Source organism: Labrus bergylta, chromosome 4 (genome assembly GCF_963930695.1).
Source record: "Labrus bergylta chromosome 4, fLabBer1.1, whole genome shotgun sequence".
Classification (NCBI taxonomy): Eukaryota; Metazoa; Chordata; class Actinopteri; order Labriformes; family Labridae; genus Labrus; species Labrus bergylta.
Genome location: NC_089198.1, coordinates 7,389,717 through 7,407,216, shown reverse-complemented (window position 1 = coordinate 7,407,216; position 17,500 = coordinate 7,389,717). Strand labels below are relative to the sequence as shown.

Genomic DNA, 17,500 nt, shown 5'->3' with positions numbered 1-17,500 from the left:
CCTTTCTGCGCCATTTCTCCTCTCGGTAACGACGACTGTCTGAGTTTCACTTCCTTTGAAATTAGTAGTTTCACCTCTTATCTACACAGCACGTTCAGTGTCTGCTCTTGCACCGTCCCACATGTTGGTTACACCCATCCTCAAACTGTAGATCTAAAGGGGAGGGAACAAGAAAATAAATGTCAGAGTGGAGCTGGCTGAGTCTGATAGCAGGAAGAAGAGGGAGGGGTTAACAAGCTCTGATCCACGTTTCATTACTCTGACCAGGCAGATTCTCAACATGAATACATAACCACTCTCTGTTGCATGGAAGCAAACTATGTAAGCAAGCATGTAAAAAACTCTAGTCACACATTTCTTAACATGTAAAAAGAATTTAATAAAACACAGAGAATAACTGAACTGTTTCCACAACTACTGTCTGAACAGAGCTACCTGTGAGCACCAGCATTACAAGCTGTGAAAATCTGAGACACCACAGGGAGGCGTCAGGGTTCCACTGAACTTCACCACCATTAGAAGAGGTGTTTTCACATACTGGTGGTTCACATACTGGATTAAATACATTGACCTGACCTTTATTTCTTGTTTATGACTATCAGATGGTCAAACTGATGATTGAAGCAGATCATTGATATTGTCTTTAAACATACTTCACCTCAGATTGAAGCCATAATCCTGTTTCAAATACAAACCTACTGATTCCTACTGCTGCTTTAATTTACAAAGCCTCCCCTTGCAAAAGTCGGTTTGATTACAAGTAATGGAAGAATTTGAATATGTGGTAGAAGTAGTACACCGACAAAAAATACCTCAGTGTCCTTTTGTCACTGCTCATTTGCTGATCCACGCTGCACAGGGCTGGGGAGCTCACTTGTTGGTTACACCTATCTTGCACTCGTATATTAGTGAATGAGAGGGAACCAGGAAATGTGTGCACAGAGTGGAGTTGAGCAATAGGGAGAGGTTACCATGCTGCCCTCACGCATGTGATGAATTCTCTTAAAGGGAACACAACATTGAACAACCACATGATGTTTTTAAATAACTTACAGCTCACAATAGTTGAAGCAAACATTGAAAAGCTTCATGTTTGGTTTCCTCTGAAATCTACAGTTTCATAGAGCTGTTTTGTATAACTGAAAATTTGAAGATTTATTGTGCTCTTAAAGGAGAAGACAACACAGACAGTGTACAAACAAACAACAACATACAGATTCATAAAAGATGTAATGCTGCAATCGAGAGGTTAGACTTTGGAGAATTCATACAAAAGTACAATAAAATAGTAACCAGAAGTTTAAATTTGTGTTTCATCTGTGTATGTTTTACCAAGTGTTGTAGTCAAGACCACACAAACTGAGACCAAGACAAACCTGAAATCAGAGTGCTCAGAGACCGAGATAAGACCAAGGCAGGACGAGACTGAGACAGGACCAAGACGCTAAGATAAATAAAACAATCATCATCTTGTGTTCAGGGGGCGTGTCACTCACTTAAACTGTAACACCCAGAAGGTTTCAGCAGTAACCGGGGGATATAAATCAAATCATGAATTGAAGTTTTTTAAATTCTTTTAGAAAGGGGCGTTTACCTTCTTATCACAGTAATGACGCAGAAAAATATCCTATCAGTGGTAGTCTTGATTGGTAATGCTTTAAAATCCGAGACCGAGATGAGGCCGAGTAAAAATGCTTTAGATTACGAGACGAGACCGAGACCTTTAAAAGACCCAGACTGATTTTGAGTACTACAACACTACAGTTTACCCACCTTCACTTCTTTATCAGGCACAAGTAAGTAGGCTCAGGACTGGTGAAATCAAACTTTGTAGTTATGTTTCAACAGTGAATAAAATATACAAAGCATTCATTATCAGGTATGTTCATATTCTGGCTGAGGCTGGTTCAGTGTCCCTTCTCAGGTCAGTGGTTACACTAATGTGGGAAGGCAGCTTGAAGTGAGCACCTGCAATACAGGGCTGTCAAAATCTGAGAAACCACAGGGAGGCGTCAGAGTGCCACTGAACTTCACCACCTTAAGGAAATGTGTCAATACACCTTTTAGAAATGAGATCTTTGAATAAATGGTTTATATGTTTGAATTTCGACCAAATAATAGTTAGTGAAGACTGGTTTAATCAAACTTTGTGGTAATGATGCAACAGTGAATACAAATATCTCAACTAGAGACGTTTGGATTTTTGACTGATATACTCTGCAGTCATTATCAGGTTTCATCACTCAGGCTTCATCCATTAATATTTACAGTTTATGTTTCATACACATAATCCTCCTACAGTTAAATAAAAAGCTAATTATTTATCTTATCTTTTAATAGTTTTACCGGTCAGTTTTAGAAGAGAAAATGACTTTCAGATGATTGTTTCTTAATTCTTGGCTTGCTGATGAGCTTTATGTCTGACATGTTTTTTTGTTGTTGCCTCCCTTCGTAAACAGCCAGTGACTACACCATGTATCCGTTCTCAACCCAAAATGGAAAAGACTTCCAGAATCTTCTCTCGGTCTATCTGGATGCAGCTTTCTTCCCGTGTTTACGAGAGCAGGATTTCTGGTGAGTGGTGACTGCTGCTTCTCATATTTGTTTCATGTTTGTATTTATTTGACTTGATAGCATTGTAGCAAAAGTCAACTTTTAAATATTCAGTGAAGATTTTGTCTTTATAGTCAGCTGTTAACTCTGTTAGTTGGACTGTTTGTCCTGAGGCTGGCTTCACACTAGGGGAGTTTAGGCCTGATTTTGGGCCTTTTATTTGTCCAAATAATCTTCAAGTGTGTGGTGTCAATACGATTATTTTACAGCTCCTGATCGAGTCAGAGCCTCCCCGATCTGGAATCCTAAATACAAAAACATGTTTGATATTTACCATTCCAGATCGGGCTGCCTCCGACTGAATACCTGCAGTAGCCAAAAAGAGAGCGAAGAGAGCATCACTTTTACAGCTCACAAACATGCCAGTGAACACAAACATAACTGTGCCCTGAGCCAAGAGGAATATAGAAAAAGAAGCACTGAGTAACAACATGAGTGGCTTTTTAATGTCTCGACTGTCTTCCATATTTGTTTTTCTTCTGAAGTCACGTTTGATCACACGAGTTTCTGTGAGATCTCGTGTCTGTGGGATCACCACTGTGAACTCGTTTCTACAAACTGCAGGTGTGTGGTCTCACAGTAGGGTCAAATCGTCTAGTGTGTGCAGTCGGAGGATTATAATGTTTAGAATCATTTAGCTGTCCTTATGTCTTTGGTCTCCCACGTTTTTTAAATAGGTTAAGATCTGAATATTGTCGAGTGTGTAGCCAGCCTAAAAGAGTCCAAGACCTTTCTGATATCACTTGTTTGAAACAGTCGCTGATGAAATCTGCTCTTCACTAGTTCATTTCTGTTTGTGTTGATTTTGCAGGCAGGAGGGCTGGAGGCTGGAGAATGAAAACCCAACAGATCCCAACTCCCCTCTGGTCTTTAAAGGAGTGGTGTTCAATGAAATGAAAGGGGCGTTTGTAAGTCTACACTTTCTGAATCATAGTTTTATATGTAGATACAATATAGTGAAGTTTAAGTGTTCTTTTAAGGAGCTTCAGATATCTTATATTTCATGTTACCTAAAAGCACCTCATGGATTAAGTTTGAGAGTGAAGTGGTTCGTGGTAACTCCAAGTGTTTTTTTTCTTGCTTTTATATTTATACTCACTTTAAACATGTTATGACATCATGGAACAAAGTTAAAATGATGCCTGCTCACGGTTTAGTAGTTGGCAAAAAACCAAAACAACTCAGGCCCTGCTGTGTCCACCTAGCGTTTTCTTTTTTCAGGCAGAAAAGAGCTGGCTGTGCGCTGAGAATAAAAGCGCTGCACGTCCGTCCTGTCTCTATGACAACAGTCTGTTGACAGCAGCTCCTGTATGACCGACACTGTTCCGTTGCTTTTCTCTGTTTGATTTTTATCTGTCACTTTGAGCATCAAACGGAGGATGCTTGACCTCCAAATTTTTCCTGGATGATGAGCTCAATAATAATGACATCCCCGTTCTCATGGCTCCAATCAGACACAGAGCAAGGACCCGACTGATGTACTTTATGATTGGCTGGTTGAAAGAAAAGCGCCGGTGACGTCAACAGCGGCCTCATAAAAAGTTGAAAGATTTTTAGTTTGAAGCGCTCGGAGCGGCCGCACAAATTAGGCAGAGCGCTCGGAAGAAAGGCGCTGGACGCTGCGCTTTGCTGCTGCTGCAAACGCTCTCTCCTCATTGGGAACAATAGAACAAAGACACTCAGAAAAAGCTAACAAAATCTATAAAATGCTAGGCGGACATGGGGCCTAATGCAACAGCAGTGAAACAAGAAACAAGTTCCAGATATGAGATGAACAGGTGACGTCAGATAAATGGTTTTGAAATAAGAGTGTGTCAGTGACTGTTTAACGTTTGATTGTGTGTTTTTTTTTAGTAGTCCGACAACGAGCGCGTGTACGCCCAGCACCTCCAGAACAAGCTGTATCCAGACCACACGTACTCTGTGGTGTCAGGAGGAGAGCCTCTAGCCATCCCTGACCTTACCTGGGAACAGCTCAAGCAGTTCCACGCCACGCATTACCACCCCAGCAACGCCAGGTACATGGACACACACACGTGTACACTGTGAGCCTAGAAGGGACAGGAAACTGTAAAGTGCTGTGAAGAAATGAGATGAGAGCAGGTGTTAGCCAGCAGAATCCTTTCTTTGTTACATTTAATAATCTCCTGCAGCAGAACGATGCAGGCTCACATTGACACAGTAGATATGAAACACAGGAAACTTTAATAATTTGATGGTAACTGATGCTAGTTTGTCTTTTTCATGCTTTATCGATCTTATTTATTTCAGAATGATCATAATTCCTTAAAAATAATTTAACATGCAGGCTTTAAAATTGCTCAGAAAACACCCCTGAGAGTGTCCTCCATGTGCTCCTCAGGTTCTTCACGTATGGAGATTTGCCTTTGGAGCAGCATCTGAAGCAGATCGAAGAGGAAGCTCTGTCCAAGTTTGAACGCATCAACCCGAACACAGAGGTCCCCCCCCAGCCACACTGGAGCAGCCCTGTGAGTGTCATAATCCAGACCAGCATCTGTAACTTCTACTGATCAATAGATCTTAAAAACTACACCAACAATCTCAACAGCTGTTTATTATTGCATGCTTTTATATTAACACACTGAAATGCATTGATTAGTCGTTTTGATGTCGTCGTGAATCTCAATGGTTTCCCCAGAGAGAGGACCATGTGACCTGCAGCCCTGACGCTCTGGCTCCGGATCCGGCCCTGCAGAACACGCTGTGTGTGAGCTACCTGCTGGGAGAGTAAGACCGAAAATCATTTCTTTTTATTTTGCATTAAGATGGGAGAAGCCATAAAAAGAGCCTCCATCCTCCTCTTTATTCACTACATCTTGATTGTCACGTCGACGGCTTTTTAAAGACTGAGAGCTTTACAGTACAGAAAGGATTCACTCAACAATTCTCTTCATTCAAAGTGAAGTTTTTAGCGAGTCCTATTGTTCAGAAATATTTAAAATCTCTTTGTTTTTTTCCCCGCGCAGCATCACTGACACATTTGAAGGATTCACCCTCAGCCTGCTGTCGTCTCTCATGATCTCTGGACCCAACTCTCCCTTCTACAAAGCTCTCATCGAACCCAATATAGGAACTGACTTCTCCTCTGTTGTAGGGTGAGTACGCAGGACGCAAAGTAACAAACTCTCACAAATAAAATGATCAGCAAGCTCAGAGGTTATTTAGAGCGACGGCTGGAGAAGCAGCGAGGACAGAAGTTTGGTTTCATGTGGAGGACTTCTCTGATCCAGAGGCTCAACGACGGTCCAGAACCATTTGATCTGTCAGTGCTGAGACAGCCGATGGAGACGACAGAGAGGGGCAGGAGAGGATGGGGATGATGCCCCCTGGAGGATTTGAATGTTATGGCTCTAATGTTTTAAAATAAACATCCTCATTTTGGCACGTTTGTAAATATTTTACAGCCAGCCGCTAAGATTTCAGTTATTGTCAATCCATGCAATTCTCTAAACACCAGATAAGCCAATAGAAGAATGTAATTGCAGTAGCTGGGTTCAACCTGTAGAGGGCCGTAGCTATGCATATTTCTAACACAAAATGTGGAATTTAAATTTAGATACTTTGTACTCTGGGGGTTTAGTTACTCTTTAAAGACGGGTTTTCATCTATATGATTTTGCTAAGCTACTTAGATGACAACTTTCTTTTAGAAATGTCTATTAAAAGATAATTTAACATTTTAGTATATTGCTGCTGAGCTGTGATGCTCTGCCTCATGTGCTGCAGACAGCGCTCAGAGTACTGCATTGTTCTGAAATGTTGTGTTCTGCAGATATGACGGCAGCACCAAAGAGGCGTCGTTCAGTATAGGACTGCAGGGAATGGCCGAGGAGGACACCGAGAGAGTGAAGCAAATCATCAGCCAAACCATCAACGACATCATCGAGTAAGTCCCACGCTCCCTTTTGTATTTAAGACTTTAATATATGTTTACAAACCTGCTCTCTCTAAGTGTCAGCTTGTTTTGATAAAGCCATAAACTGTAAGGTCTACTTGCACATGAAGGATGATGAGTTGCTTGGTTACATGAAATTGAAACGGCACATAAGATAAAATGAGTCCTCGTCATCATCGACAGGAGCGGCTTTGAGGAGGAAAGAATCAACGCTCTCCTGCATAAGATCGAGATCCAGATGAAGCACCAGTCCACAAACTTCGGCCTGTCTCTGGCCTCGGTGAGTTCACAAACACAAGGATACTGCATGTATTTATAAACCTCTATGTGTGAGATATGTCAGGAAGAATGATGATGTTAGTTATGTTGTCTCTGCTGAAATCTTGTGTTTCTACCACTATATACTCTGTGTATTTCTATACAAATACAGAATGTTTTAAACATGTCTAAACGTATGAGATGAGCTTGTTTTCACAGCAGTTTATTTGCTGATTTCTTCCTTTTTTTGATGAGTTGCAGTAAACTCAATAATCACAGAGAGTATAATATTTAAAGGGATTACACATGTGTATGAGAAGTAAAGTTTTAATCACTATACATCAATGTAAGAGTCAAACAGGACACTTAGATTAGCTTTATTTTGTCAGTAATGTTATAATCGCTTTGTGGATTCTGCTGCATGTTTCACATGTCGGTTTCATTATTCATGGCTGTTTGTGTATGTGTATACATTTTTGTTTTTTCTAGTACATTGCGTCATCGTGGAACCACGACGGCGACCCGGTGGAGCTGCTGCAGATCAACGACAGCGTTGCCAAGTTCAAACAGACCCTGAAGGAAAACCCTCGCTTCCTCCAGGACAAAGTCAAGCACTACTTTAAGGTGTGTGACACTGGGAAAGTACTTTTCTTCAAAACATCCAGAAATATGTGAAAAAAGGTTTAAAAAAAATACAAGAATAAACCTTTTACAAGTCTCACTAATGTTCTCTGTAGGGGGAAATACTCGGTCTGCTCTTAAGGTCAACCTCAGCAGCCCTGGAGTGTTTTAAGATCATGACAAAAAAACATGAACTTTGAAGGTTTTCTGTATCATTTGTGTTTTTTCTCTTCCTCTTCAAATCCCCATTACCCCCCCTACAGGAGAACACACACAGACTGACCCTGTCCATGAGTCCGGATGAGGTCTACTTGGAGAAACAGGCCAAAGCCGAGGAGGAGAAGCTCCAGAAAAAGATCCATGCTCTGTCAGACAGCGACAAAAAAGACATCTATGAAAAAGGTACAAATGATTGAAACTGCTCCACGGAGGAAATCTGTGTTTCTCTGCTTCTGTTAAAACACTTTCTGAGCTTGACTCTGTGAAATCACACAGAATTGTCTGAAGCAAACAGGCTTTTATTGGCTGCTTGATTGATTTGATTGAAGCCCCAAAAAATCCAATAAACCATCAGATTAACACAATAACTGGGAAAAAAACATCAAGCGCTGCAATGTGACTGTATACAGAATATATTCATGTTGACCTGTTCTAGATCCCTCATTTAGTCATATAGTGTTACAATGCTGCATGTTCAAACTAAACACAGGCAGAGTTATAGAGCATGAGGTAAACATATGTTGGAGTAATCCCAGGATGAGTCAGCAGAGGGCGCTAAACGGCTTGAGGTGTTTTTTATTGACACCAGTATCAGATAAATAAGATGTTTTTTGAGCTGCAAATCATTCAAAGCTGCTCTATAAGTTTTCAAAGACAGACAAAAGTGTTACTGAATTGAGTGTCATTTGCCAGTTTTAGTCCGAGGGGGTGAGGAGTTGCCTTAAATATTAAAAACCGTCTTTGAGGGGACTTGTTAGAAACATTAAAGTACAGAGATTTACTGATGGAAAACCATAAAAGAACATTTCACCTGCATTCACTTTTCTGTTTATGACCCAACCAGTAAAACTTGTTGAAACATTTCAGAAGGATTTGATTGAGGCACTTCTGATTGAACTGTCTGTTTCATATTCATGTTCTTCTTCTTCTTCTTCTTCTTCTTCTTCTTCTTGGGAAAAGGTCTGGAGCTGCTGGCTGCTCAGAGCAAAACGCAGGACGCCTCCTGTTTGCCGGCACTGAAAGTGTCTGACATTGAGCCCACGATCCCTGTTACTCCTGTTCAGATCAGCACAGCAGGTACGGCCCAGTGTCCGCTCTACACAAGTTTATAAAACATTATACACAACAAGGAAGAATCATCTCAGAGTGTTGTGGTTAAAACCCCTTAAAATGTTTCCTCTCCTTGTCTCCTTCAGTCGGCGTACCGGTGCAGTACTGTGAGCAGCCCACCAACGGGCTAGTTTACTTCAGAGCCATGTGCAGTCTCAACACACTGCCGGAGGACCTCAGGCTCTATGTCCCGCTCTTCTGCAGCGTTGTCACCAAGTAAGTTCACCTGACAGTCGATTGGACCAGAGCAAGATTTCAAAATGTGTCACCTGGTATATGAAAAGTTTGAAGATATTATGCTTTATTGATCTTTTCTGTATTTGTGTAAGGTTTAGACAGGTGGTGTTTGAAAGCATTTTAAAGATTGCATGTGTGTCTGTTTGTTAAATCAGGATGGGCTGTGGAGGTCTGGACTACAGACAACAGTCCCAGCAGATGGAGCTGAGGACTGGGGGCATGTCTGTCTCCACCCAGGTCGTCCCTGACTCCACCCAGCTGGACATGTACGAGCAGGTCAGTACCAGCTTACTGTGTTTGAAAAGTCTTACAAATATATGGATAGAAGTAATGTTTGGACAGAGACATTTCTGGACAAGAATACTTTAGATGATGTAGGGAGTGAGTCTGAGCCTGAAGGCAAAGCTCTCCATTTACCGGTCACCTATGATCATGAGCTATGGGTAGTGACCGAAATAATAAGATGGTGGATACAAGCGGCTGAAATGAGTTTCCTCCAGAGGTCGGCTGGGCTCAGTCTTAGAGAGAGGGCGAGGAGCTCAGACATTCTGGTAGAGCTCAGAGTAGAGCCGTTTCTCCCTCAAATCTAAAGGAGCCAGTCGAGGTGGTTCGGCCATCTGATTAGGATGCCACCTGGACGCCTCCCTTTGAGGTCTTCTGAGCACGCCCCAACTGGGAGGAGACCCCGGGGGAGACCCAGAGTTTACTGGAGGGATTACTGTGTATATCCCCACTGGCCTGGGAACATGTCAGAATCCCTCAGGAGGAACTGGGGAGAGAGAAGTCTGGGTTGAATTACTACTGCTGCCACAGAGACCTGACCTTTGATAAGTGGAAGAAAATGGATGAATGGAGTAATGAAGTATGCTGCTCCATGTCAGGTTCCTTCATATATGACATCACATGTAATTTAGTAACTTTATTCTATATGAATTAAATGTTTGTTCTTTATTATGATGATTCTTGTGCATTGTGGAAACCCATCTTCTTTCTGCTGCGTCGTCTTCAAAAATCAAATGTCTCCTCAAAGCTGCAGAAATTGAAACTGAGTGATCGTGTGTTACATAAACAGAGGTTGTGATTTATCTTGGTTCAGTGTTTAACTGCTGCTGGTTACATTACATCGGTATAAAACAGGTAATCAAAGAAGAGTCTTGTCTCTGTGTTCTCTGTTCCAGGGTGTCCTCCTGTCCTCCTCCTGCCTGGAGAGAAACCTTCCTCACATGTTTCATCTGTGGAGCGACATATTCAACAAGTACGTCCTCCATCACTTCTTATAAACTGAGAGAAAATGTGTCCTGAAATTCGAGGAGGCTGAGAAGACAGCTCGATATTTATCTTTTTTTTTTTCACTACAGCCCCCACTTTGACGAGGTGGAGCGCCTGAGAGTGCTGGTGATGATGTCAGCACAGGAGTTAGCCAATGGGATCTGCACATGTACGCCATGACACGTGCAGGCCGTCACCTGACTCCAGCAGGAGACCTCAATGAGACGCTTGGTGGGATGGAACAGGTATGCACCTGGAGTGTTGATCCTAAAAAACTAAAATGATAGTGTCTGACTCCTGCACGTCAGCTTTAAGAAGTGTTGTCATAGTGATTTAAAGCTTGAAGTAAATTACGCAGACGCAGATTCAAGACATACAGTATAGCATGATTTTTTTCTGACAAGCAGAGACAATTTCATTTGTTCCTACTTTGTGCAAGAGGTTTTTTGTTTTTCCATTCTCTCGCTTCATATTTGATCCATCTTTTATCAATGATTACTTCAGGTGAAGTTTATGAAGAGGGTCGCTGAGTTGTCCGACCTCAGCCAAGTCATCCGAACGCTCGTCAGGATCAAGAAGCATCTTCTCAACCCGGACAACATGAGGTGAGATGTTACACCTGAGGAGAGGTTTTCTTTTAAAAGGTTTTGTTTTGGGGCTTTTTGGGCCTTTATTTTAGAGACAGGACAGTGGACAGAGTCAGAAATCAGAGAGAGAGAGAGAGAGAGAGAGTGGGGAAAGCAGGAAATGAGCCACAGGTCGTCCGCTTGGAGGACTACAGCCTCCACACATGGGGCGTCCACTAACCACTAGGCTATGGTCGCCTCCATGGTGATAGATTTTTGAATGATGAAGAGATAGTGACAGTATTCTGCAGTTAATGTTATTTTAATTACTGCAACATGGTTTCAATATAAAGGGTCTGTGTGTAACATGCTCGTCAATGTAAATGTTTGTCTCTTACAGGTGTGCGATCAACACTACTCCACAGAAAATGTCGGACACGGCAGCACAGCTGGAGAGCTTCATGAAGGACGTGGCTGACAACAGAAAGGAGCGCAAACCGGTCAGAAGTAACATTATTGAGGTAAACTATCAACAAACAAATCAAAACATGAAAGCAGGCAGAATAATTCTTAAAATTAGATTTTAATATTCTCTTGATTTTTTTTTCTAAAGAGGCCTCTCGACCCATCGGATGTCTCGGGGCTGAGCCGGAAACTCATCTCTGTAAGTTTTCAGGAACATCTTACATTTCTGTGTTTGTTTGCTCGCTATGTCAGTGGTTCTCAACTGGTGGGTAGGGGCCCATAAGTGGGTCGCAGAGCTGTTTTCAGTGGGTCGTGACTGAGTTCCTAGGGGGAAAAAATGGTGTCAAAAAGTCTGTAAAGTTCTATGTTCTGAAACTTTGTTCTGTCACATCTTTTGAAACATCTTTCATTGAAAATAAACCTGATAGGTTGAACAATATCAGAAACTCTGGTCGCAGGAGGAGATGGTGGTGAGTCCTAAAGCTAAACCCATTAAGAACCACTCCTCTAAATATATCCCTGCCATAGTGAGTTCACATTATATTAAAGGCAGAACCATCTCTGCAGATTAAAGAAGATAAAATAATGGAAAAGATGAAGAAAGGCCGTCTTATAGAAACGCAAAAATACAGATTTTAAAGTCAAAAATCTTTGAAGAAGCAAAATAACACCAACACAAAACAGTTGAACCTCTGATTTCAATAGTTGTGAGATCACCTGTAATTTTATTTTGTCCTTTATTATGAGACATTCCTTCAAAACAAAGTCCTGTGCATGCATGAGATTATAAATATAACGCTTATTTGTTTTTTTTTAATACCTGAGTACAATATTCCACCAGTACCGCTCAGCTCTCTTTTAACCATAGTTTACATCTTATTGTATAATATAACTGTTTTGTTTGTATATATACTGGTGGGTTTAGTATTTGTATATGTTCTATATTTAACTACTTCTCTACAGGTGTGCTCCGACAGGTTTTTGTTGTACTTGTACAGTGACAGTAAAGATCATCTTCTCTGATTTCAGGAGCAAAACTTCCAGCCGTGTCAGATGAAAACGTTCTTCCAGCTTCCCTTCCCTGTTCACTTTATCAGCGAGAGTATTCGTACGGTACCCTTCTCCCACCACAACTACGCCAGGTAACCACACCTGTACCTGGCAGGGATGAGTGACAGCACTTCCTTTAAAAGTCTGATTTACACTGACAGTTCTTTGTCTTTCTACTTTTTTCTACGTGTAACTTTTAGTTCATCTAAAGTGTAAGAAAAACTTTTTGTTTCCTTTTTTCTCTTAAAGTTTGTGCATCTTGGCGAGGATGATGACGGCTAAGTTTCTGCATGGAGAAATCAGGGAGAAGGGAGGAGCCTACGGGGGCGGGGCCAGGATGGGAGGAGTTCTTTTCTCTTTTTACTCGTACAGGTGAGAGGCCGCCACACCACACTCAACAAAGTTTTAAAAAACATTGTAATGACGTGGAAATACAATAACAGTTCATTTTGTTGCCTTGGCTGAAACATTAATATTTTATATACACTCAGGCTTTCTCGAACCTTAGAAAACGATGTGCATTTTGGTTAATAGGTGTATTTAATGGAATCTAATACATACAAAATCTCCGTACTTATGAAGGAGTAGAGGTAGATTCTATTAAAGGGGGCAGGCTGGGTTGTCTTCAAGATATGAATTTTGTTAAAGGTCACATATTCTCCTTCTCTTCAACCAGTTTAAATAAGTCTCAGAGCTCCTCAAAACATGTGTGTGAAGTTTCTTGTTCTAAATCCACTCTGATCCTGTATTTGATCATGTCTATAAACCCCTCTATTTCAGCCTTACTCAGAACAGGCTGTTTCTGTGTCTGTACCTTTAAATATGTAAATGAACTGTGTTTCACCACGCCCCCTCTCTGGAAGTGCTCGGGTGTCTCAGGCTTTCTCGCTACCTGCTCTATTGTTTACGGTGAGAAGGCAGACTCAGAGGGCAAAACAAACACCTAGCTGTGGGAGTGTCACCCACCTGGGGGAGGGGCTACTGCCCTTTGTGATGTCATGAAGGGAAAATCTCTAAACGGACTGTTTGAGCACACATTTTCTGAAAAGTGGAGCAGGCAGAAGACAGAGAGGATGGACTTTTCTCATCATTGGGGGGTTTGTAGACGGACTAGAGACACATAGAAACATGGTGAAGAGGATTTAACAGAATATGTGACCTTTAAAATGTATTTTAAATCAAGTTTTGGAGAGAGAAGGGAAAGAACCAAAGTTGCAGCAGCACTTATTTTGTTCTAATCGCATGAAATTTGAGTTGATTTGCTGAAAGACATTTGTTGCCAGCTTCTAAAATGTGACCTCTTCTTCCTCCCTTTGTCCAAAATGCTAAATATTTATCTTCCAAAAATATTCAGACGATCTGTCTGGAAAAAAAGAGACACAGAAGACTGAACAATTTACTAAGGGAAGCCATCATGGGGCATTTTTGGAAGCTGTAATAAAATATTCCAAATGACTTCTACGTTTAAAAAGAATCTTCTTTGAGTTGAACAGTGTGTCGTTGATTTTGTATTTCTTTCTCGTACTTCTCTAAGGGATCCAAACTCGGTGCAGACCTTGTCTGCGTTTCGTCGAGGTGTGGACTGGGCGAAGTCGGGACAGTTCACCCAGCAGGACATCGATGAAGCTAAACTGTCAGTGTTCTCGGCTGTAGACTCGCCTGTGGCCCCCGCGGACAAAGGTGAGGAACGACTGAGTGATCCCTCCAGCTGCTGTCAGGATGCCTCACCTGATCCTCCTCCAATCAGATCTCTGGAGCTTTAACATCTCAGTACATCACTGACAACTTCAACATTAGAAGTCTTTAATGGAGGTTAAAAGCTTTTAAAGGATTAATGAATAAAATGATGAGTAAAAAGTTGAATTATAAGCAAGTTCAGATATGAAGAGATCTTCATTAGTTTTATTAACTTAGTCTCTGTCTCTGTTGTAAAGCCGTCACTGTCTCCACTTTATCTCTTAGCCGTCTGGTTTGTTCACTCTGTGTTTGTGTTGCAGGAATGGGTCGCTTCCTCAGCGGAGTCACCGATGAGATGAAGCAGAATCACAGAGAAAGACTTTTTGCTGTCACTCACCAAAGTCTGGTGGAAGTGGCTGAAAGGTACAAACTTTATGTCCCCTTACATAACTCAGAAATGAAGAGAAGGAGAAGCTAAAAGAAAAAACAGACTGACAAACTGTTCCCGTTTATTCCCACATCAAGTGTTAACTCGTGTCTTGTTTTCCCCCTCGCTGCAGATACCTCGGCGTCGGTCAGAGGACTTGTGGAGTTGCTATCTTGGGTCCAGAGAACGAGGCGATTAAAAAAGATCCCTCATGGATCGTGAAATAATCCAGTCTGTAGGTAACTTGTGATTTAAATACTCAACTGGACTTCTGGAGAATCACCGCTGCACGACTTCTTCTGTACTGAATGCTGAAAGTCTACGGTTAGGATTTTTTATTAAAGAGTCAAAAAGCTGAAGCGCACAATATCAAGAGGAGGACTGAGAGCTGCTGTCATGGTTCAGATACGTCTTCATTCTGTATATATTTAATGAAATATATGATCATGTTGGAATACACTATGTGAGTGAGCTCTTCTTTTTGGGATCATTGTTAAAGTATCATCAAGAGATATATCATTTATATAAACTTCAATCAGGTGTTTTTGTTTTTTTCTGCAGGATACAAATGACTTTCTTCCTCTGTGGTTTACTCTGGGAAACTCAGAGCAGAGGAAGAACATCAGAGCCATTCTGTCTAATTCAAACAACAAACTGAGTCATGTGCAAACACTCAGTCAGGTCATGTTGGTCTTTGTGGGGGCGCAGGTAGTCTAGTGGTTTTTGTGCACGCCCCATGTATGGAGGCTGTGGTCCTATTTTCCACAAATTTCACATTTTCATTGGTTCCTAAGTTAGGAAGTGATTGAACATGAATTATGATCTTAATATGTTTCCCTCAGTACGACCCTTATGAGGTAGAAGTAAACAAAAGCATATCAAGATCATAACTCATGTTCAACAACTTCCTAACTCTCTATCAATGAGCTGTAATCAGGAAGGTAATGAGAACAAACTCTTAGATAATGACCTGTTAACTATAGACTATGGTCATGTAGATAAGGTACTAATAAGTGCTTCATAATGACCAATAAGCAGCCAGTATGCTACTAGTTAGCATTCTAATGAGCCGTTAGTTAATGTTGAATATTATGACCTTAAATTGAAGTTTTAACAATTATTTTTCAAGTCTTTGAACACCACAGGTGAAATCAATTTCCCTCCATTTTATCGTGTTTGAAGCACAAATCAACAGATTTAAAACTCAGGGTGAATAAAACCAAAGAATTGCTGCAGGTCAACACATCTGGTGAGATGATTGAGTTTTTAAAATCAGACACTCTAACCTCAGTTCCCTTTTCTAAAATCCTAATTTACTGATAAATAAAACAGAGTCACACGTCTTTGCACACAATAAATGCTTTATTACTCTGACAGGACGGTCACATCTCACTGCCGGCACATGAAGGTAAAATGTTGCTCCACTTCCAAAACTACAGCAACAGCAGGACCCTACTCACAAACACCACTATAGAGATGTCACACACACACACACACACACACACACACACACACACACACACACACACACAGAAAGCCCAGAGTGGATAGAAACAACAAAGGCAATAATAATTTAAGGGATTGATAAAAAATCACTACAATTACATGAAAGCCCTTTATCCAAAGCAACGTGATGTAGTTTATAGAGCAGGAACATTTATTCATAATGGGTGTTTGTTTTACCCTACACCTTACAAAAGGGATTTTATTGAACATTGGGCTATTTACAGGCTATTGAAAAATCCTCAATTTATTTTTAAAGTATTATTTTACAATCTGAGAAATGTAGTATGAAAAACGTGAGATCACATTTGTGTAAAATGATTTTCATGACACTACACCTCTCCTGGGTGAAGTTATTGAATATTTCTGTATCATATTTTTTCAGTATTGCAATTTGCAGACGGTCCCTGCGCATTCGAGCACCAGCCGGCTCGACTTAGAGGCCAATGCAAGTTCCCCAGCGCGGAGGACGACTCGTTTTGAGGAAAATACGAATGTAGCTCGCAGTCTATCTTGTTGTGATTGCAGAGAGGTGTCGGTTTTGTAAGAGCAATGTTCCGCTGATGAGTTATGGATCCGGAAACGCCGAATCTGTGAATCCGCCAAAACAGATGACAAGACTTTAACATCTGTTTTAAATGTCTTTCTGAGACAATATAACGGTGACGGTGCACAAGCAAAGCAGTTCTGTCCTTGTATTTAAGTCCAAGGTTAAAATATAGCTCAAATAAGTCCTGTACTGTCATTTTTATCACAAGAACACAGAAGGCTAAGACTGGCTGGTTTCTGTTGTGCACCTGATATCTGGTGAGCACGAGAAACTTTCACGTGAGCACCGGTTAGTTTCTGGTGCCCACGAGAAACATATATTTTTATTTTTTCTGCCTATGTCCCTTTAAGGGCTCCGTAGCTTTCTGATTAGTATTGTGTTATGATGTTTTTAGATTATTATAATTCATGTTTTAAGATACCTCATTGTACATTTTTCTATCAATGGGGGAGTTACTGCTAATTTGGTCTGACAGAGAAATTTATACAAATGAATTATAGATTTATTTGCAAATTTATTCAAAACTTTACATCATTACAAATAGTCGATGGTTAGCGATACAGCACAGATAAGAGAACAAAAGTCATCACTAGCACTGACAACCTTCATGAATTAAAGGTCACATATTCTCCTCCTCTTCAACATGTTTAAATAAGTCTCAAACTTGTCTGTCTTTTGTTCTAAATCCACTCTGATCCTGTATTTGATCATGCCTATAAACCCCTCTATTTCAGCCCTGCTCAGAACAGGCTGTTTCTGTGTCTGTACCTTTAAATGTAAATGAGATGTGTCACCCACCTGGGGGAGGTGTTACTGCTCTTTGTGATGTCATAAAGAGAAAATCTCCAAACGACCTGTTTGAGCACACATTTTCTGAAAAGTGGAGCAGGCACAATACAGAGAGGATGGACTTTTCTCATCATTGGGGGGTTTGTAGACAGACCAGGGACACATATTAGAGTTAGAGAAACATGGTGAAGTGTATTTTACATAATATGAGACCTTTAACATTAATAATAA

The 17,500-nt window shown here is 40.9% G+C and overlaps 1 protein-coding gene and 1 pseudogene across 1 annotated transcript in view; one reads left to right on the top strand and one right to left on the bottom strand.

The window, feature by feature from the left end:
• Positions 1 to 98, bottom strand: part of LOC136179004 (tripartite motif-containing protein 16-like) — a 2,021-nt gene extending 1,923 nt beyond the window's left edge. Inside the window, exon 1 of the mRNA XM_065953594.1 lies at positions 1 to 98. This exon is cut by the window's left edge and continues 1,923 nt beyond it. Coding sequence (XP_065809666.1) covers positions 1 to 14 — 14 coding nt within the window. The 5' untranslated portion in view covers positions 15 to 98.
• Positions 99 to 1,881: 1,783 nt separating this feature from the next.
• Positions 1,882 to 14,654, top strand: LOC136178937 (presequence protease, mitochondrial-like; annotated as a pseudogene).
• Positions 14,655 to 17,500: the final 2,846 nt, after the last annotated feature.